This window comes from Stegostoma tigrinum, chromosome 39 (genome assembly GCF_030684315.1).
Source record: "Stegostoma tigrinum isolate sSteTig4 chromosome 39, sSteTig4.hap1, whole genome shotgun sequence".
NCBI lineage: Eukaryota > Metazoa > Chordata > Chondrichthyes > Orectolobiformes > Stegostomatidae > Stegostoma > Stegostoma tigrinum.
Window position 1 is genome coordinate 13,154,663 of NC_081392.1, and position 22,092 is coordinate 13,176,754.

Genomic DNA, 22,092 nt, shown 5'->3' on the forward strand with positions numbered 1-22,092 from the left:
GGGAGGAGGTGTGGGGACAAGTGTAGCATTTCCTGCGGTTGCAGGGGAAGGTGCCGGGTGTGGTGGGGTTGGAGGGCAGTGTGGAGCGAACAAGGGAGTCACGGAGAGAGTGGTCTCTCCGGAAAGCAGACAGGGGTGGGGATGGAAAAATGTCTTGGGTGGTGGGGTCGGATTGTAAATGGCGGAAGTGTCGGAGGATGATGCGTTGTATCCGGAGGTTGGTAGGGTGGTGTGTGAGAACGAGGGGGATCCTCTTAGGGCGGTTGTGGCGGGGGCGGGGTGTGAGGGATGTGTTGCGGGAAATACGGGAGACGCGGTCAAGGGCGTTCTCGATCACTGTGGGGAGAAAGTTGCGGTCCTTAAAGAACTTGGACATCTGGGATGTGCGGGAGTGGAATGCCTCATACTGGGAGCAGATGCGGCGGAGGAATTGGGAATAGGGGATGGAATTTTTGCAGGAGGGTGGGTGGGAGGAGGTGTATTCTAGGTAGCTGTGGGAGTCGGTAGGCTTGAAATGGACATCAGTTACAAGCTGGTTGCCTGAGATGGAGACTGAGAGGTCCAGGAAGGTGAGGGATGTGCTGGAGATGGCCCAAGTGAACTGAAGGTTGGGGTGGAAGGTGCTGGTGAAGTGGATGAACTGCTCGAGCTCCTCTGGGGAGCAAGAGGCGGCGCCGATACAGTCATCAATGTACCGGAGGAAGAGGTGGGGTTTGGGGCCTGTGTAGGTGCGGACGAGGGACTGTTCCACGTAACCTACAATGAGGCAGGCATAGCTGGGGCCCATGCGGGTGCCCATGGCCACCCCCTTAGTCTGTAGGAAGTGGGAGGAGTCAAAAGAGAAGTTGTTGAGTGTGAGGACGAGTTCAGCTAGGCAGATGAGAGTGTTGGTGGAGGGGGACTGGTCGGGCCTACGGGACAGGAAGAGGCCGGATGAACACAGCAGGCCAAGCAGCATCTCAGGAGCACAAAAGCTGACGTTTCGGGCCTAGACCCTTCATCAGAGAGGGGGATGGGGAGAGGGAACTGGAAATAAATAGGGAGAGAGGGGTAGGCGGACCGAAGATGGAGAGAAAAGAAGATAGGTGGAGAGAGTATAGGTAGGGAGGGGATAGGTCAGACATCGCCGAGGCCAGACGCCAACTCTCCGACACCACCACCACCTCCTACCGCCTCCTCGATCATGACCCCACACCCGAGCACCATACCATCATCTCCAACACCATTCACGACCTCATCACCTCAGTGGACCTCCCACCCACAGCCTCCAACCTCATTGTTCCCCAACCCCGCACGGCCCGTTTCTATCTCCTTCCCAAAATCCACAAACCTGCCTGCCCTGGTCGACCCATCGTCTCAGCCTGCTCCTGCCCCACCGAACTCATCTCCACCTATCTGGACTCCATTTTCTCCCCTTTGGTCCAGGAACTCCCCACCTACGTCCGTGACACCACCCATGCCCTCCACCTCCTCCAGGACTTCCAATTCCCTGGCCCCCAACACCTCATATTCACCATGGACGTCCAGTCCCTGTACACCTGCATTCCGCATGGAGATGGCCTCAAGGCACTCCGCTTCTTCCTGTCCCGTAGGCCCGACCAGTCCCCCTCCACCGACACACTCATCTGCCTAGCTGAACTCGTCCTCACACTCAACAACTTCTCTTTTGACTCCTCCCACTTCCTACAGACTAAGGGGGTGGCCATGGGCACCCGCATGGGCCCCAGCTATGCCTGCCTCATTGTAGGTTACGTGGAATAGTCCCTCTTCCGCACCTACACAGGCCCCAAACCCCACCTCTTCCTCCGGTACATTGATGACTGTATCGGCGCCGCCTCTTGCACCCCAGAGGAGCTCGAGCAGTTCATCCACTTCACCAACACCTTCCACCCCAACCTTCAGTTCACCTGGGCCATCTCCAGCACATCCCTCACCTTCCTGGACCTCTCAGTCGCCATCTCAGGCAACCAGCTTGTAACTGATGTCCATTTCAAGCCCACCGACTCCCACAGCTACCTAGAATACACTTCCTCCCACCCACCCTCCTGCAAAAATTCCATTTATTCCCAATTCCTCCGCCTCCGCCGCATCTGCTCCCAGTATGAGGCATTCCACTCCCGCACATCCCAGATGTCCAAGTTCTTTAAGGACCGCAACTTTCCCCCCACAGTGATCGAGAACGCCCTTGACCGCGTCTCCCGTATTTCCCGCAACACATCCCTCACACCCCGCCCCCGCCACAACCGCCCTAAGAGGATCCCCCTCGTTCTCACACACCACCCTACCAACCTCCGGATACAACGCATCATCCTCCGACACTTCCGCCATTTACAATCCGACCCCACCACCCAAGACATTTTTCCATCCCCACCCCTGTCTGCTTTCCGGAGAGACCACTCTCTCCGTGACTCCCTTGTTCGCTCCACACTGCCCTCCAACCCCACCACACCCGGCACCTTCCCCTGCAACCGCAGGAAATGCTACACTTGTCCCCACACCACCTCCCTCACCCCTATCCCAGGCCCCAAGATGACATTCCACATTAAGCAGAGGTTCACCTGCACATCTGCCAATGTGGTATACTGCATCCACTCTACCCGGTGCGGCTTCCTCTACATTGGGGAAACCAAGCGGAGGCTTGGGGACCGCTTTGCAGAACACCTCCGCTCGGTTCGCAACAAACAACTGCACCTCCCAGTCGCAAACCATTTCCACTCCCCCTCCCATTCTCTAGATGACATGTCCATCATGGGCCTCCTGCACTGCCACAATGATGCCACCCGAAGGTTGCAGGAACAGCAACTCATATTCCGCCTGGGAACCCTGCAGCCATATGGTATCAATGTGGACTTCACCAGTTTCAAAATCTCCCCTTCCCCCACTGCATCCCTAAACCAGCCCAGTTCGACCCCTCCCCCCACTGCACCACACAACCAGCCCAGCTCTTCCCCCCCCTCCCACCCACTGCATCCCAAAACCAGTCCAACCAGTCTCTGCCTCCCTAACCGGTTCTTCCTCTCACCCATCCCTTCCTCCCACCCCAAGCCGCACCCCCATCTACCTACTAACCTCATCCCACCTCCTTGACCTGTCCGTCTTCCCTGGACTGACCTATCCCCTCCCTACCTCCCCACCTATACTCTCTCCACCTATCTTCTTTACTCTCCACCTTCGGTCCACCTCCCCCTCTCTCCCTATTTATTCCAGTTCCCTCTCCCCATCCCCCTCTCTGATGAAGGGTCTAGGCCCGAAACGTCAGCTTTTGTGCTCCTGAGATGCTGCTTGGCCTGCTGTGTTCATCCAGCCTCACATTTTATTATCACGTAATTAACTCTGCTATCTTTACCTGGTCTGGCCCACATGTGACTCCACACCCAGGTATGCTTGACTGTGAACAGCCTTCTGCAATAACTCAGTGAGGCAATCAGTACGACAAATGGTGGCTGTACCAGTAATGAGGAAAACTGCAGCACCACTTAAAAACATTAACTCTGATTTCTCTCCACAGATGCTGCCAGACCTGCTGAGCATTTCCAGCAATTTCTGATTTACAACATCTGCAGTTCTTTCGGGTTTTATTGAGGAAAAACTAGTGCCATACTGTTTTTAGCATGCCCCATTTGGCTAGGAAGCCCATCTTGTTTAAGAAACGGCTGATACTGTGACAGAGAAGCTGTTGGTATTCAGCAGGGAGTATGAAAATAGCCAGGAGGGCATTCTTTCGTACCAACCTGTATTGTGGTTCTTACAAATACTTTCAAGGATACTCTTTCATCCGAAGTGCTTACTTAGACAATTGCTTTGCAATTACCCGTCGCTATTGTTGCCAGCCTGATACTTTGAGTGTTAGTTAACTTCCTTTGGGAGGCTCTATGTCAGTAGAGAAGAAAGCATACTTGCAACCACATGAAATAAAACAGCGTGCTCCTGTCCCTGGCGTCACATTCAGCATGGCAAATAACCCACAATCGATTCCTCCTGAAGATGTTCACAGGATGCACTCACTTGGAGGTTTTGAAAATGGTAGGCTGCTGAGATGATTAACCGATGAGGTTTGAAGACACACAAGCAAGCAGGACTGGACACTGGTGTGAGAACAAACTGGACCTAAACCAAAGCCAGTCATCTTGTATAGTGGATTATAGCATGTATTATGAACCTTTCCTAACGTTCCTTGGATAGTAGGAACTGCAGATGCTGGAGAATCTGAGATAACAGGTGCAGAGCTGGATGAACACAGGAGGTGTGCCTTCCTGCTCCTCTGATGCTGCTTGGCCTGCTGTGTTCATCCAGCTCTACATCTTCTTATCTAACATTTCTTGTATTTCTTTTTATTCATTTGTGGAATGTGGGCTTTGTGGACTGTGCCAGCATTTATTGCCTATCCCTAGTTGTCCCTTGAAGGTGGCGGTGAGCTGCCTTCCTGAACTACTGCAGTCCGTGTGCTGTGGGTTGACACACAATGCCTTTAGGGAGGGAATTCCCAGGATTTTGACTCAGTGACATTGAAGGAACAGCGATATATTTCCAAGCCAGGATGGTGAGGGGTTTGAAGGCATTGGTATTCCCACGTATCTGTGTCTTTGTCCTTCTACGTGAGCTTGGAAGGTGCTGTCTGAGGATCTTTGCTGCCTGGCACCTTGTAGATGGTACACACTGGTCCTGAGTGTTGGTGGTGGAGGGAGTGGATGCTTGTGGATGTCGTGCCAATCAAGCGGGGGCTGCTTTGCCATGGATGATGTTGAGCCTTTTGAGTGTTGGAGCTGCACCGATCCAGGCAAGTAGGGAGTATTCCATCACATTCCTGACTTGGGCCTTGTAGATGGTGGACAGGTTTTTGGAGAGTCTGGAGGGGAGTTACTCACCCTGAGTGTTTTCCTAACAGACTCCAACCCTTTTATACAATGCACTACCTGTGCCAGTTCCAGTGTCTGCTTCTGTGCTATAGGGGTTGTGATGGTTTAACGGCAATGACACTGCACTAGTAATCTGGAGGCCCAGACTAATGCTCTGGGTGCATAGGTTCAAATTTCACCATTGGCAACTAGTAGAATTTCAAATTCAACAAATAAGTTTGGAATAAAAATCTTGTTCCAGTGACGGTGGCCAGAAAATGTCAAATTGTTTGTTTCTTTTTAAAAAGAAATCTGATTTTCTAATGCATTTTATGGCAGAAAATCTGCTGTCCGCATGCTACATTTAAGCTTCATATACACATCAATGGGTTTGACTTTTAATTGTCCTCTGAAAGGGTTTAGCAACCGACTCAGTTGAAGGGAAATAGATGCTTGTCTTGCTAATGACACTCACATCTTGAAGCTTTTAGAGAGGGTTGGGCACCACTGGGCCTTAGTGCATTATTCCCCTCCCTCCTTTCTTAGCCTTCCTTTTGACGGGCTGAACTGCTTCCTTGGCCATTATGTCAACTCACCTGCATGCTCAATATTCTTAACCAATCTGTTCGGGTAAGTTGCAATACATTTCTGGAACAAGGAGGAGTTGAAATTTGGGCCTTTTAGCCGAGAAGCAGCGATGCTACCACTGCACCACTAGCCCCTTCTCGTCAGCCTGCTATAGTACAGCCACTTTAATGACATGGATAAGATACACATGTGAAACGGATTGTTTAAGTGTGTGCCCAGAGCACGCACGCACTTCCTGTGACAGGGGTAGTGTCCCTACCCCTGGACTGGACCTCAGGACAGTCGATGTTTTGGCTTAAAATGTTAACTTTCCTGTTCCTCTGATGCAGTCTGACCTGTTTGTCCCGTTCCAGATTATTTGCCTCTTTATAACTTCTCTGGGTATTTTGTTTTTTAACTCAACCTATTTTACTGAGAAAGCTGTTCAGAGATGGCATTGGGCAACTTTGGGGTAGCTGGAACTTGAACTTGGGCCTCTCTGGCCTGGGGTAGGAATAGTACCACTGTACAACAAGAGGCCCTTTTACTTTTACTTAACCTATTTTTCCTAATACATCTGTTCAGAGATGTTATTACACACCTATGGAGCAGGTGGGACTTGAACCCAAGCCTCCCAGTCCAGGGGTAGGGACACTACCACAATGTCACAGGAAGTAAGTGAGTGCTGTGGACACCTACTTAAACAATCCCCTTCACATCTGTATCTTAACCATGTCATTTAAAGCTCCACATTTATTGACTCTGGTTTCCAGCATCTACAGTCCTTACTGTCTTCCACTTATGAAGAGAGACTGCTGTTATCGAGTGTCTCACAATGGTTATGTCACTAGGAAAATGTTCCAGGCTCCTGCATTAGTGTTTCTTTTGATTTTTAGATTTGTTTTACAGTGCCCTTTTAAAGGGCTTCTGCCCTTTTCGTATTGTTTAATTTAGCTTGATTGATTTAATTAAAATAACGTACATAGAGACACTGCAGGAACTTGGTGGTTTTAGTTGTGAAGTGGGCATGTGTGATGCTGAATTCTGACAATAAGCCTATCCTCAGGAGAATTATAAGTGTTAGATTTCATCCTTTACCAAGTGGCTCAGGATGAACTTAACTTGGTAAATGACACTGGACTCTCAGATTCCTTCTCTCTGAATAGATTCTTGTACCAACTGATGTGTGACTTTAGAAACTGGGCTGTTGTATCAGTTTAGATTCCAGCTCTCTGGCAATGTTCCTTTCTTTCAACAGTGTACTCTTTGCCCAGTTTTTCTAGCACAGTGAGTAGTGTAGCTGTCTCTGGCTGAAGTCCTGCTGCAGGTCCTATGACCAAAGGAAAGTGTGAAAAGTGACAATCAACCTGTAAACTGTCAGATATACCAATGGCAGACAGTACGAAGGGAAAGGATGACCGTATTTAATTCAGAATGTCTTCCCCAACTTCACTACTGCTTCTGAGAACAGGCTGATGACTTCCTTCCAGCAATAACAAATTATTCATTAGCATGTTCTTTTGTCTGTTACTGTATCACTAGGCATGGAAAAGAACCATAGAAGGATGGAAGTTTTTGTCTGACCCATACCCATCTCCCCGAAACTATTGAATGTATTTTAGTAAATCATGATCTGAGGCAATCGTCTGTTGCATATCCAATGCAGCACTTGTTGCTGTATTTTCATTAGAACTGGCTCGTGAGCTGTTGCTAATTTGAATTTCAAACAGATTATTTCAAACTGTCCTTTCATGTCATGAACAATATTGCTCAACCCGATGTATTGTAAATAGACACTGAGGAGTCAACACAACTGAGGCAAAATGTAAAGGGCGTTTCTTTTCCACCAGTAACAATCTATTTCTGCATTGCAGCTGAGGTACTGGGTGTGGTTCAACACAGAACAGTTGGAGATGGAGACAAGGGTGTGGTTTAGTAAATACATGGTTAAAAGTGCAGGGTAATTAATGAGAACTGCTTCAGAGTTGAGTGAGAGCAAGTGATGCTAAGTAAACTTTAGATTTAGATGCTGTTTTTGTTTGCCCTTACGTTATATGCAAAGCCTATTAACTAGAAAACAATGGAGATTTACAAGTGATTGTTAATAGATTTTAAAAAAGACACAGGTGATTTGGTGATGGGAGGATTAAAAGATTCAGTTGAGCGTAAGAGCGTTTCTGAATAAGAAGGGGGAAAAGGAGATGTATTTTGAGGTATCTTGTTGTGCAAGGGTAGTGTCCCCACTTCTGGGCCTGAAGGAAAACTGAAAGAACGGTGGATGCTATAAATCAGGAACAAAAACAGAAGTTACTGGAAAGCTCAGCAGGTCTGGCAGCATCTGTGATGGGGAAAAAACAGTTAACATTTCAGGTCTGAAGACTCTTCCTCAGAGCTGGGACTAGTTTAGTTTGGGATGATGGTCAGCATAGACTGGTTGGACTGAAGGGCCTGTTTCTGTGCCATATGACCCTATAAGAGCTTCCTCCTTTTATAACTATGACCTGGGCATTATCAGCTTCCTAATAAAGGTAGATGTCAAGTTTTCATTTATCATGTTGGCAATGCTCCCTGCCTCATATCACAGTCCCCTTTCTACCTCTAATCAGCTCCCCTGCTTCTTGTAGAGCGGGGTTGTTGAAGACTTTGGCATGTCACTTTATATTAGCTACCAGTCTTGACTCCTAATTCCTCATTGCTTCCTCTTGGTTCTCACCTATATCAAATCCCCTCAAACTGCTCTTCTCCAAGAAGAACTGCCCCAGCTTCCCTAATCTATCCATATCACTGAAGTTCCTCAGTCTTTTCTGTGTTCACTCTGAAGCCTTTCTGACCTTTTCCCAAAGAATGGTCCCAGGACTGGACACAACATTGCACTTGAGAGGCTTTATATAGCCTCAATTTTCTTCTACTCTGTCCCTGTCAATTGCAAAAGGCTCTTAAGAAGGATCATTGAACCCCAAATTTTAACTTTGTGTTTTTTTTCTTTCCTTCACAGATACTGCCAGACCTGCTGAGCTTTTCCAGCAATTTCTGTTTTTGTTTCTGATTTATAACATCTGCAGTTTGTTGGGTTTTCACTTATTACGTAATAAGATGTTTGACTGGATTGATTTTGAAGATATCAAGAGCTGGGTGTTGGCCAGGCAGTGGGCTGTGGAAGGTGGCCTGAATGGTAACTGTCCACTTCTCTTCTGTGGCTATGTTTGTGCCCAGGTGGTATTGGAGAGGGAGCATGTGGTGTCACCAGTTCTCCCAGTGCCTATAGAGAGAGAAGTGGGCCCTACTGGGGTGGAGTGTTTTATCACCCCTCCCATCTTCATTTTGATTTAGTCTGCTCATTCTTTCCCCTATCTCTGAATCCAGCTCTTTGTTAGTTTGCATTGACCTTAATAGGCCTTGTATACAAGTTAATCAAGTAGAGAATATAGGTGGTGATTTACTGATGCTAGATAATAGATGTTAAAAAAATAAGTGATTTGGTGATGGTGAGAAAAGTTGTTATTTGTAAAAGCACTTCTGGATATAAAAAAACTACTGGGTTTTTCCCTTTTGGGATAGGTGGACAGCATGGTGACTGGCATACATTATCTCTCCCACTGAAATAACTGCACAGAAGCTGGAATCCCATCACCAAGTCATATTCTTTATTAATGCATGCACAGTACACTGGCTGTAGCTAGCCAGCTTGAAGTTAGCCCCCTTAACTGTAGGGAGTCTAAACCCCCTGTTAATATTGGTCAACCAGGTCCTCCTGATTGGCCCAGGTTAACAACCCCAATCAAGAATCTTGTAGTCAACAAAATCCACCTGGTTCCAATCACTATACCCACCAACCCCATTTTGATGTAGTCCCTTCCCATAATTCACCTGCATCTTCTAGGTTTTTTTTGTCATTACTGTGCAGATCCTGGTGGGTAGAGTTCGTAATTTGTTAGCACAGCAATTTTGTAAATTTGGGTGTTGGGATTCTTTGTATTAAAAAAATCACACTGGTTTCTTCCCCAGTGAGGAATTGGCTTCTAAATGAGAAAGGTGGAAATTGGAGTTTGTGATAAACTATACATTTACAATAAAGCCCATGCCAATCTTTGAAAAGCTTCTGCTACCTAATTTGGCATTTGGAACTAAGCCTATTAAACAATCCACCTTGAGGTTAAATATTAAGACCACAAGACGTAGGAGCAGAAATTAGGCTATTCGGCCCATCAAGTCTGCTCTCCCATTCAATCATGGCAGATAAATTCCTCAACATCATTCTCCTGCTTTCTCCCCGTAACCCTTGATAATCAAGAACCTATCTATCTCATTCTTAAATGTACTCAATGACCTGGCCTCCACAGCCTTCTGTAACAGTGAATTCACCACTAGATTCACCAGTCTGGCTAAAGAAGTTTCTCCTTATCTCTGTTCTAAAAGGTCTTCCCTTTAATCTAAGGCTGTGCCCCTGGGTCCTAGTCTTTCCTACCAATGGAAACATCTTCCTAACATCCACTCCGTCCAGGCCATTCGGTATTCTGTAAGTTTGAATTAGAATCCCCCTCATTCTTCTAAACTCCAATGATATAGTCCCAGAATCCTCAAACGTTCCTCATTGTTCAGCTTTCTATTCCTGGGAACATTCTCCTGAACCTCCTCTGAACCCATTCCAGGGCCAGTACATCCCTCCTGACATATGGGCCCAAAACTGCATACAATACTCCAAATGTGGCCCAACCAAGGCCTTATAAAGCCTCAGTAGTACATCCTGCTTTTATATTCAAGCCTTCTCAAAATAAATGCCAACATTGCATTTGCCTTCCTGACTATTGACTCAACCTGCAAGTCTACCTTGAGAGATTCTTGGACTAGAACTCCCAAGTCTCTTTGCACTTCAGATTCTGAATTTTCTCACCATTTAGAAAATAGTCCATGCTTTTATTCTTCTTACCAAAGTGCATGACCTCACACTTGTCCACACAGTACTCTATCTGCCACTTCTTTGTCCATTCTCCGAACCTGTCCAAATCCTTTTACAGCCTCCCTGCCTCCTCAATGCTACCTGTCCCTCCACCTATCTTTGTATCATCAAGTTTAGCCAGAATGCCCACAGTTCCTTCATCTAGATCATTAATGTATAAAGTGATAAGTTGTGGTCCCAACACTTATCCTTGTGGAACACGACTTGTCACTGGCTACCATCCTAAGAAAGACCCTTTTATCCCCACTCTGGCTGTCTGCCAGACGACCAACCTTCTATCCATGCTAGCATGTTGCCTCTAACATCAGGGGCCCTTGTCTTACTCAGCAGCCTCCTATGCGGCACCTTGTCAAAGGTCTACTTGAAGTCCAGGTAGATAACATCCACTGGCTCTCCCTGGTCTACCCTGCTTATTACATTCTCAAAGAATTCCAGCAGACTTGTTAGGCATGATCTCCCCTTGACGAAGCTGCTGACTTTGCCCGATTTTACTACACACTTCCAAATATTCAGAAATCTCATCCTTCACAATGGACTTAAATCTTACCTACAACTGAGGATAGGCTAATCAGCCTGTAATTTTCCTTCTTTTGCCTTACTCCCTGTCATGTTAACAATTTTCCAGTCCTCTAGGACCCTCCCTGACTCTAGCGATTCCTGAAAGATCACCACTAATGCTTCCACTATCTCTTCAATTATTTTCTTTAGAACTCTGTGGTGTGGTCCGTCTGGTCCAGGTAATTTATCCATCTTCAGGCCAGTCAGTTTTACTAGCATCTTTTCCTTGGTGATGGCCGTCATATTCAGCTCTGCCCCTGACTCTTGAATTTTGGGTATATTACTTGTGCCTTCCACTTTGAAGACTGACTTGAAGTAATTATTCAGTTCCTCAGCCATTTCCTTGTTCCCCACTACTGTCTCTCCAGTGTCATTTTCCAGTGGTCCAATGTCCACTTTTGCCTTTATATATCTAAAGGAACTCTTATAGTTTCTGTTTATATTACTGTCTAGTTTACCCTCATATTTAATCTTCTCCCTCCTCTTTTTTTTTGTTGTGCTCTGTTGGCCTTTAACCTAGGAGTACTCTCCTGCTTTTTAAAAAATTCATTCTTGGGATGTTGGCATCACAGGCAGGCCATTTATTGCATTTTACACCCACCCACATTGCTGTGGGTCTGGAGGCTGACCAGACCAGGTAAGGTTGGCAGATTTTTTTTCCCTAAAGGACATTAGAGAACCTGGTGGGCATTTCCTGACAATTGACAGTGGCTTCATGGTCATCTTTAGACTCTCAATTCCAGATACTTTTTAAAAACGATTTTAAATGCCATAGCGGGATTTGCACTCAGATCCCCCGAACTTTAGCTGAATTTCTGGATTAATAGTCTACTGATAATACTGCTAGACCATCACCTCCATTTTCTTCTCGTTTCCTTGACATAGTACCTGATAAGAACTTTTAAACTTAACTGAGTGAGCAGACAGAGCCTTGGTTTAATATCTCCTCTGAAAAACTGCACCTCCAGCAGTGAATTACTCCCTCAGTAGTGAGTGTCAGCTTAGATTTAGGGCTCAGGTCTCCTGTATGGGACTTGAGCCAGTGGCAAGAGGGTAATCCTCTTGAGACAAGGACGGTGCACCTGAGCAGCAGAAGACTCCGAATTACAGACTGTGAAAGGAAGAGAAAGGAATAATAACAGGAATTTGAAGAAACAAGAGAATGTGAGATAAAAACTGAACTGAGAAAATGGAGAGATATATGTGATCAGAGGCCAGTTACTCGGCTTAACTGTAGCAACGTGTTATGTTCTCAAAATGTGCATTAGCATGTCCAAACTTTAAAGAAGTCCTATTTTGGAACCTGAGTTCTCAGACATTCTGTGATGTGAAAGCAGAATTCAAAGCTACAACATGAGGAAACATTTCTTCTAATGGAGTAAGGATTAAGTCCTAGGATACACCTGAGAGGGTGGCAGGAGCTGGTTAAATATGGTATTCAAATCAGAACTGGATCCATAGCTAAAGAAGAAAAATTTGTGGTGCTCACAGATGACAATGAGGAGAATGATGATCAACTGAGGAGTCTCATCAAAGAGCCGGCATAATTGCAGAATCCCTACGGAGTGAGAGCAGGCTCTCTGAAGGGCATTCCACACCAGACCCAGTCCCCTACCCGATCCCTGCATTTCCCATGGCTAACTCACCTAGCCTGCACATCCCTGGACACTACAGGGCAATTTAGCATGGCCAGTCCAATTAATGACATTTTTGGACTATGGGAGGAAATCCGAGCACCCAGAGGAAACCCACACAGATATGGGGAAATGTGCAAACTCCACACAGACAGTCGCTTGAGTGTGGAATCAAATCAGGGTCCCTGGTGCTGTGAGGCAGCAGTGCTAACCCCAGTCCAAAAGGTTAATGGGGAGGGCAATGGGAAACTAATCTTTTTTATGTTTTAGAGTTAAATAGTCAATTTCGAAATCAAATCGTATTGAAACACTTTATGATTATTTTCTGTTACCTCCTGGCACTCATCTTGTGCTTGTGGTTTCACTGCTATCAGGTGATGCTGGAAAGCCAGTTGGCACTCATCCATTAAGAAGTGGCATCTGATTGGCCTGAGCTGCCTTTACAAGCTGATTGAGTCAGCTCGCTGTAACCACTCGACTGTTGGGAAGTAAAGACTGAAGTTGTCCCTCAAGTGTTAGAGTTTGTAGCTTGTATTCAAGATTTTGATCCAACTGTAATCCACCTAGAAAGATGAGTAACGCTGCTTCAAAGTAGGTGTCTTTACTGTGTTTGCTTTTCCAACTTTGTAAAACGTAGTTTAAAGGCTACAGGAAGTGGCTGACCGCAGTTGCTGTGCAACTGTGTTTAACTTTGCTTGTCTATTTTTAAGCTGCTGCTTCCAGTAATTTGTTTGTTCATTTTGACTTGTAAAATGTTATATTCCTCTCTAAAGGGGTCTGTCTTTTTAAGGTAGTGAAAAGGCTGCTTTATTTTCTGTTGCCAGGATACATTCTTGGCATTTTCTTGTTCTTCTTCTATTCCAATTTTGTTTGTTTTGCACAATGCAGCTCTGGGTAAGATAGACCCACTGTTGAGAGTTACTTTTATAGCATTTTAATGTTGTTTAGTTTCTCACAAGTAATCTTTTAATAACAAGCTTGTAGAGGCACAACCAACAGCTTTTTTTTAAACTTCTATGTTCCGAATGTAAATTTGCTCTCTTCCAGTTAGCCTCCAATAGCTGGTTGACCAATTTTGGTTCTCAAATTGCTTTTCAAAATTCTAATCTACTGTAGCATATGTAAGAAACAAAATCATAGAGCTATACAACATGGAAATAGATCCTTCAGTCCAACTTGTCTATGCTGACAAGGTATCCTATATTCATCGACTCTCATTGGGCCCATATCCCTCTTAAACCCTTCCTATTCACATACCTGTTCAGATGCCTTTTTTAAATGTGCCTGTCTCTACTACTTCCTCTGGCAGTTCATTCCATAAATGCACCACCCTCAGCATTTTAAAAAGTTGCCCTTCAGGTCCCTTTCACCACCATCCGAAGGTTTCCCCTCTGAACCATGTATCACCCTGACTCAGAATCTCTATGGTGTGAAGAGAGACCATTCAGCTGTTGAGTCAGCACTGACCCTCCATCCCAGTCCACCACCCCATCCCTGTAACCCTGCATTTCCTGTGGCTACCCCCACCTAGCCTGCACATCCCTGGACACCATGGGCAAGTTAGTATAGTCAATACGTTTAACCTACACATCTTTGGGGGTTTCCTTTCATAATCCAAAGATTTGGAGAACGTGCAAACTCAACACACAGTTGCCCAAGGCTGGATTTAAACCTGTCTCCCTGGTGCTGTGAGGCAGCATTGCTAACCACTGAGCCACCGTGCCAACTCAGAAATATATTGTTCCTTCAGTGTCACTGGGTCGAAATCCTGGAACTCTTTACCTAACAGCATTGTGCGTGTCCTCACACCCCAAGGACTTAAGTGGCTCGAAGGTGGCATTGAGAGTTGCCCTTGCACATGATACTCATATGCCATGAACGTATTATTTTAAAATGACACACCCAAAAATGTGACAATGTTTCTCATTTTTGTTTGGTTGTAACCTAACTTGCACCAGTTTCCATTCCCCTTTTGTGTCCTCACTTCACTGACCTGCATTGGCTCTTGATTGTACAATGTGTCTTGTTTTTCAAAATTCTCATTCGCTCTTTCAAATTGCACCTTGGCATCACCATTTCCTTTCTCCCTAATATCCTCCAGAGTCAGTGACTCTCTCCAATTAGACAGTATCTAATCACTGCCCCTTGACATTCAATGACGTTGCCATCTCGGAATCCCCCACTAACAAAATCCTGGGTGTTACCATTGACCAGAAACTCAACTGGATTCACCACATGAACACAGTCTCTACAAGAGCAGGTCAGAGGCTAGGAATACTATAGTGAGCAACTACTTCCTGACTCCCCAAAGCCTGCCCACCATTGACAGGGCACAAGTCAGGAATGTAATGGAATACCCCCCACTCTCTTGGATGGGCGCGGCTCCAACAACACTCAAGAAACTTGACACCCGCTTGATTGGTACCACGTCCACAAACATCCGCTGTAGCTTTCAGTAGCAGCAGTGTGCACCATCTACAAGAAATTTACTCAAGCTCCTTAGACAGCACCTTCCAAACCCATGACCTCTACCATCCTGAAAGACAAGGGCAGCAGATACATAGGAACACCACTGCTTTCACGTTCTCCTCCAAGCCCCTCACTGTCCTGACCTGGAAATATTGCTGTTCATTCACAGTTGCTGGGTCAAAATCCTGGAATTCCCTTCCAAGTGGCATTGTGGGTCAACCTACAGCAATTCAAGAAGGCAGCTCACTACTTCTGAAGGAGTAACTAGGGATTGGCAACACCAGCCAGAAACACCCGCATCCCACAAGTAAATTTAAAAGTTAAAAAGGCCCACAATCCTTTTGAAATTTGTGCTCCTCTAATTCTGGCCTCTTGGAACGATGCCCGAGTTTAATTGTTCCATCTTTGGCGCCTGAGATTTCAATCGGATGGGGTCTATGGTCTAGGATTTCTCTAAGTACTTTCTGCCCTTTTAAATGCTCCTTCAAAACCAGTTCTATGACCAAGCTGTTGACCATCTGCCCTAACATCATTGCATCTCTTTCTAGCATTTAATTTTGTTTCTTTAATGCATGTTTGAGAGTTTAATCACAAGGCAAACGTGAGCTATTGCTGTAAATTGTGGTAATGAGAGGGAACCTTTTCAGATTTGAGGGCCGAGGATATTGATACTAATAATGGAACAGAATAGTTATGTTAGGTTTTTGGTTAAAACTCTGACACAATTTAATGCCAAAATCGTCATCCTACCAAAATCTACTTCTGTTTGTTGCCTGGTACGACATCATAGATGTCAATGCTACTGGACCAGCTAAGTTTGTCGGCACAGTATCTTAGGCATCTTTTTGAAAATTGCTGGGATGCATGTGACCCTAAGATAACTCCAGGAAGAAGGATCTCTCTTAGTACCCATCTGTGGGGGGGATGCTGGGAAAACTGTCAGCAGTTGGTGCAGCCTCCAGCTGTGGAAGAAATGGGCAAATTTTGTTTTTATTCATGAGGTGTGGGCATCACTGGCTACATTTATTGCCCATCCCTAATTGCCCAGAGGGCAGTTCAAAGTCAACCACATTGCTGTGGGCCTGGAGTCACATGTAGGCCAGACCAGGTAAGGATGGCAGTTTGCTTCCCTAAAGGACATTAGTGAACCAGATGTGTTTTTCCAGCAATTGGCAATGGATTCACGGTCATCATTAGACCCTTAATTCCAGATTTGTTTTGAATTCAAATTCCACCATCTGCAATGATATGCTCACAGAATCCCTGCCTCTCTGGATTAACAGTCCAGTGTTTACCACCACTGGACCATCGCCTCCCCACCTTGAATTATAGGACTTGGCAGTCAAAGAAAAAACTCCTGCATTTTTGTTTTTTGGAGCACTTTTCATGTCCCCTGGTCACCTCACTGGGCTTTACAGCTCACAAAATATTTTTGTGGCCACTCTTGTAGCGTACAAAATGTGGTAGCCAAGTTGTGCACAGTAAGCTCCCACAAATTGCAATGGCTTAATGACCAAATCTTCTTTTAACTTTGCATGATCTGGGTTGAGATGTGTATTAGCCATCTCACCAGGGAGAACTCCCCTTCAAAATGGTGCGGTGGGATCTTCTTTCCACATGCCCCTTTAAGACCTCAGTGAGAGATGGTGCCTCCAATAGTGTGGCACTCCCTCCATACTGCTCTGGGACTAGCAGCCGCCTTGTTGTTGTCCTCGCTTGCTGGAGTGGGAGTGGAGCCCAGACCCATAATGACTCGGGCAAGACTGCTGTCCGCTGAGCTGCAGCTGAAGAGCAACATAAGTGGTTGTTATAATTTCCTGACTTACTTATCCAAATTCATACGTGGATATTAACTTGTAAGCATTCATGCAGGCACTTGGCTCCTCCACCCAATTCGTTGCTCAATTAGATTCTTGACTGATCTGTAACTTTGTTCCATCAACACTCTTTTTAGTTCTGTAGCTCTTGCCTAACAAAACTCTTTTTTCCCTCAAAAATATTCATTAACCATCCTTCTGCTTTCTTGGGCAGCAAATGTTTTTGTTTAAATTACATTTTGGAAGCTGCTATTATGATGCCGTTATTTTCTCTCTCTCTTTTAAAATGTTTCTGAACACTGAAGCCTTTAGTTGAGCAAACAAAGTTGCCCGTCAGTCAGGCTGTGTACATTGGTAATTACTGCATTACGGAGAATTGATGCCTGCAGGCTATTCGAGGTTTTAATCACTGACTGACTGACTGATTTCTTAAAAAGGGCACCCCAAAAATCACATTTATTTCCCCTTTTTCATTTTTAACAAACGAGCATCTGTGGGTGGATTGGGAGCCATTTATCGTGAGAAATAGATTGACTGAATAATAACATATTTGTCTGCTTGCATTTTGAGCACAAGATGTACAAGATTGATTCCAAGGATGAGGAACGGCAGTCACATGAGTAATTGGACAAATGGGTAGCACAGTGGCTCAGTGGTTCACTCTACTTCCTCATAGCACCAGGGACCCGGGTTCAATCCTGCCCTTGGGTGACTTTTTTTTGTTTGTGTGGCGTTTTCACATTAGAATGAATCACTACAGTGGGGAAACAGGCCGTTTGGTGCAACAAGTCCACACTGATTGTCTGGATAACATTTCACCCAGACTCCCCCACCCTGCTACCATATCCCTGTAACCCTGCATTTCCCATGGCTAATCAAACAAACCTACGCACATTATGGGCAATTTAGCATGGCCAATCCACCCTAACCTGCACATCTTTTGACTGTGGGAGGAAACCAGAGCACCTGGAGGGAACCCACGCACAAATGGAGAGAATGTGCAAACTCTACACAGTTGCCCAAAGCTGGCACTGAACTTGGGTCCTAGCTGCTTTTAAGGCAGTAGAGCTAATCACTGAGCCACCCTGCGCCAGATGCTGCCAGACCTGTTGAGCTTTTCCAGCAACTTCTGTTTTTGTCAGAGATAATGGGAACTGCAGATGCTGGAGAATCCAAGATAACGAAGTGTGGGGCTGGATGAACACAGCAGGCCAAGCAGGATCTCAGGAGCACAAAAGCTGACGTTTTGGGCCTAGACCCTTCATCGGAGAGGGAACTGGTATCCCTATTTATTCCAGTTCCCTCTCCCCATCCCCCTCTCTGATGAAGGGCCTCGGCCCGAAATGTCAGCTTTTGTGCTCCTGAGATGCTGCTTGTCCTGGTGTGTTCATCCAGCTTCACACTTTGTTATCTTTGTTTTTGTCAGTTAAGGTTCTGTTTGTTGAAGTAGAGAAGTAAAAAGTAGCAGGATCACTATAACTGCCACTAAAGATCCTATCTAGTGTCTGCGTGGGCTTCTTCCTGGTACTCTGGTTTCCTCCCGCAGTCTGAAGATGTGCTGGCTAGGTGTATTGACCATGCTAAAATACCCAGTGTCCAGGCAGCTCAGTGGGTTAGCCACGGGAAATGCAGGGCTATAGGGATAGGGTAGGGGCTGGGTCTGTGTGGGATGCTGTTCAGAGGGTCGGTATGGGCTCCAAAGAGCAAATGGCCTGTTTCCACACTGAAGGGATTCTAGGAAATGGCACTTCCCCTCCTTAAAGACCGAGGGAGGTCAGATCATAACTTTGATCACCTTTTGAGGTTTGAACTGTAGTTGGGAGAAATGGATGGTATGAAGGGTTTTAGAATTTCCTGCAGCAATTAGTCAGATCAAAGGAATTGATTGTACTTTATTGAGACAAGATGCAGATTAGTTTGGTTTTTTATTCTGAGCTAGAAATGTCTTTAATTGTCTTTCTTTTTTTGCAGCAAACATAAAGACTCCATTTTCAGTGCCGGTGAGTGTTAATTTTACATCTTTAGTCACCATCTGAATGTACAGAGGCAATGTATTAAAGATAGTCTTCTCATAGGATGAGAACTGGTTATAAAGGTGATCAGAAATTATTATATTCTGTATCCAGTCATCCAGATCAGAGTACAACAACAGCCTGAAAATATAACCATGATCAACTCCTTTAAAAAGCAACAAGTCACTATCTCTGAGTAACTTACAATGCAGGAGGTGTTTGGGATCAGAGTTCGTGTTGGCTCCCTGAAAGGACTGAAGTGCACCTCTAAAGCATAGGACCAGGCGTAGGCCATTCAGCCCATCAAGCCTGCACTACCAGCCAATGGAATAATCTGTGTCTCTATTACCTTTTTTAATACCCTTTTTCTGTTTTATTCTTTTAAAAAAAAGCTCTAACATCTGATTTTAAAATTTAGCAATTAATGTTGAATCCATTGGTAGAAGGGAGTTACAAACTCCTACTACCCTTTTTGTGTAGAAGTGTTCCCTGCTATCGGAAGGATGTTGTGAAATTAGAAAGGGTTCAGAAACTATTTACAGGGATGATTTTCTGAAGAAGGGTTTAGACCTGAAATGTCAGCTTTCCTACTCCTCTGATGCTGCTTGGCTGGCTGTGTTCATCCATCTCTAAATCTTGTTATATGACAAGGGTGATGCCAGGTTTGGAGGGCCTAAGCTACAGGGAGAGGCTGAATAGGCTGGGGCTATTTTTCCTGGAGTGTTGGAGGCTGACTGGTGACCTTTTATAGAGGTTTTTAAAATCATGAGGCATATGAATAGGGTGAATTGCTAAGGCATTTTCCCTGGGTGGGGGAGCCCAAAACAAGAGGACATAGGTTTAAAAGTGAGAGTGGAAAACTTAAAAGGGAGCTTGAGGGGCAGCTTTTTCACACACAGTGGTATGTGTAAGGAATGAGCTGCCAGAGGAAATGGTGGAGGCTGGTAAAGTTACAAAATTTTTAAAAGGCAACTGGATGGGTACTTGGATAGGAAGAGTTAGGGGGATATGGGCCAAATGCTGGCAAATGGGACTAGATTAATTAGGATATCTTGCTGACTCGGACAAGTTGGTCCGAACCATCAGTTTCCGTGCAGTACAGCTGTCTCCAAATCTCTGCCTTGTCCTAGACTCCTGAACTAGTGAAATCTGTTCCCTTCTGTGAAAGCAGATTTAATTGCATAGCTGTTTTATTTTCTCAAGAGCATCTGTAGTAGATAAGGCTTTGTGGATGTGGGACTAATTGAATAGCTTTTCCAAATTGCTAGCATGGACTGTAATGGGCCCAAAGACCGTTCTCAAAACTCTCTATAAAATGGCTCTTTGAGAAGATTTGTAGCTCAGGTTGAGGTTCTGGATGTGAGTTTGCTCGCTGAGCTGGAAGGTTAGTTTTCAGACATTTCGTCACCATTCTAGGTAACATCAGTGAGCCTCCGGTGAGGCGCAGGTGTTATGTCCCGCTTTCTATTTATCTGTTTAGGTTTCCTTGGGTTGGTGATGTCATTTCCTGTTCTTTTTCTCAGAGGATGGTAGATGGGCTCCAAATCAATGTGTTTGTTGATGGAGTTCCAGTTGGAATGCCATCCTTCCAGGAATTCTCGTGCGTGTCTCTGTTTGGCTTGTCCTAGGATGGATGTGTTGTCCCAATCAAAGTGGTGTCCTTCCTCATCTGTATGTAAGGATACTAGTGATAGTGGGTCATGTCTTTTTGTGGCTAGTTGATGTTCGTGTATCCTGGTGGCTAGCTTTCTGCCCGTTTGTCCAATGTAGTGTTTGTCACAGTTCTTGCAAGGTATTTTGTAAATGACGTTCATTATTATTGATGATGAAAGTCATTTACAAAATACCTTGCAAGAACTGTGACAAACAGGCAGAAAGCTAGCCACCAGGATACACGAACATCAACTAGCCATAAAACGACATGACCCACTATCACTAGTATCCTTACATACAGATGAGGAAGGACACCACTTTGATTGGGACAACACATCCATCCTAGGACAAGCCAAACAGAGACACGCACGAGAATTCCTGGAAGGATGGCATTCCAACTGGAACTCCATCAACAAACACATTGATTTGGAGCCCATCTACCATCCCCTGAGAAAAAGAACAGGAAATGACATCACCAACCCAAGGAAACATAAACAGATAAATAGAAAGCGGGACATAACACTGGAGGCTCACTGATGACGTTACCCAGAATGGTGATGAAATGTCTGAAAACTAACCTTCCAGCTCAGCGAGCAAACTCTCACCCAGAGCCATTTTATAAATGAGGCATTTGACATCTATAAGCCGGAACCTATTCAGCTGCAATTTGTGAATGTTCTACTAAATGAGCTGTTGATTATTGCACGTCACTTTGATAGGAAGTCTGAAACCCAGTGGAACGGATCAATCTTGAATTGATTGTCTCTGCCCCTCCCTCTGGCAAAGGCACATTCCCTCATTGATTTTTGTTTTAAACATGGCAGTGAAACACTCTCATCATTAATTCCCCAACCACAGATTGCTGCCTCTGGAAAGACAAACATTGAAATCAAAATTGCTTCTATGGTGGACTTAACATAAGATCTCTCTTGCAAAATAAAATGATTTGATGCTTGGTTTTATTTAAACTTTGACCAGATATTGACTGACTGTCATTTAAGGTAGTTTGGCATTAATTATCTTTCTGAGCACATTCGCTTGTGGTGCAGTGGCTGTATTCCTACCCCTGGATTGGGAGGCCCAGCATCCACTCCCAACTGTTTCAGAGGTGATTAATAATAACATCTCTGAGCAGGTTGATTTTTAGCGGGGGGAGAAAAGGTTAATTAAAACAAAGTGAGCTTGAACACTGGATATGAGATAAAGTGGGGGGGGGGGGGGGGGTTGCTCTAGTGGTACAGTAGTAATGTCCCTACATCTGAGCCAGGAGGCTCTGGTTCAAGTCCCATCTGCTCAAAGGTGTCTCTAATTTCTCTGAACAACTTTTTTTTTTCTTTTTGGAAATATCCATGAGATGAGAGGAGTAAGACTAAGCCAGTCGATAAACTCAACAAAGAAAAATTAGATGTCTTGACTTCTCCCTATCTAAATGGCTTGAAATTAAAAATTAAATGCAAATGTTGTTAATACATTTATTAGTAAACATATTAGCTGTATAAATATGTCTCTTTAGGACACTGGCTATATGCTGTTTTAAGCATAAATTCCTGCTCTGCTTTTGCTTCACTGATTTTTAACTTTGGCTTTTGA

General features: G+C 45.1%; 2 protein-coding genes across 5 annotated transcripts in view; one reads left to right on the forward strand and one right to left on the reverse strand.

Moving 5' to 3' along the window:
• LOC125447744 (meiosis initiator protein-like) overlaps positions 1–22,092 on the reverse strand; it is a 182,120-nt gene that overhangs the window by 154,719 nt on the left and 5,309 nt on the right. The window lies entirely within an intron of this gene.
• eml2 (EMAP like 2) overlaps positions 1–22,092 on the forward strand; it is a 123,447-nt gene that overhangs the window by 48,569 nt on the left and 52,786 nt on the right. For 3 of the 4 annotated variants that reach the window (XR_009443036.1, XM_048522412.2, XM_048522413.2), the window contains exon 4: positions 18,809–18,837. Coding sequence is in view for 3 of the 4 variants with exons in the window: in XM_048522412.2 (XP_048378369.1) it covers positions 18,809–18,837 (29 nt within the window). In the remaining variant the exon portion in view is untranslated. Of the gene's footprint in view, positions 1–12,987; positions 13,143–18,808; positions 18,838–22,092 lie in introns of those variants that run through there. The other variant, XM_048522414.2, reaches the window with a different exon arrangement.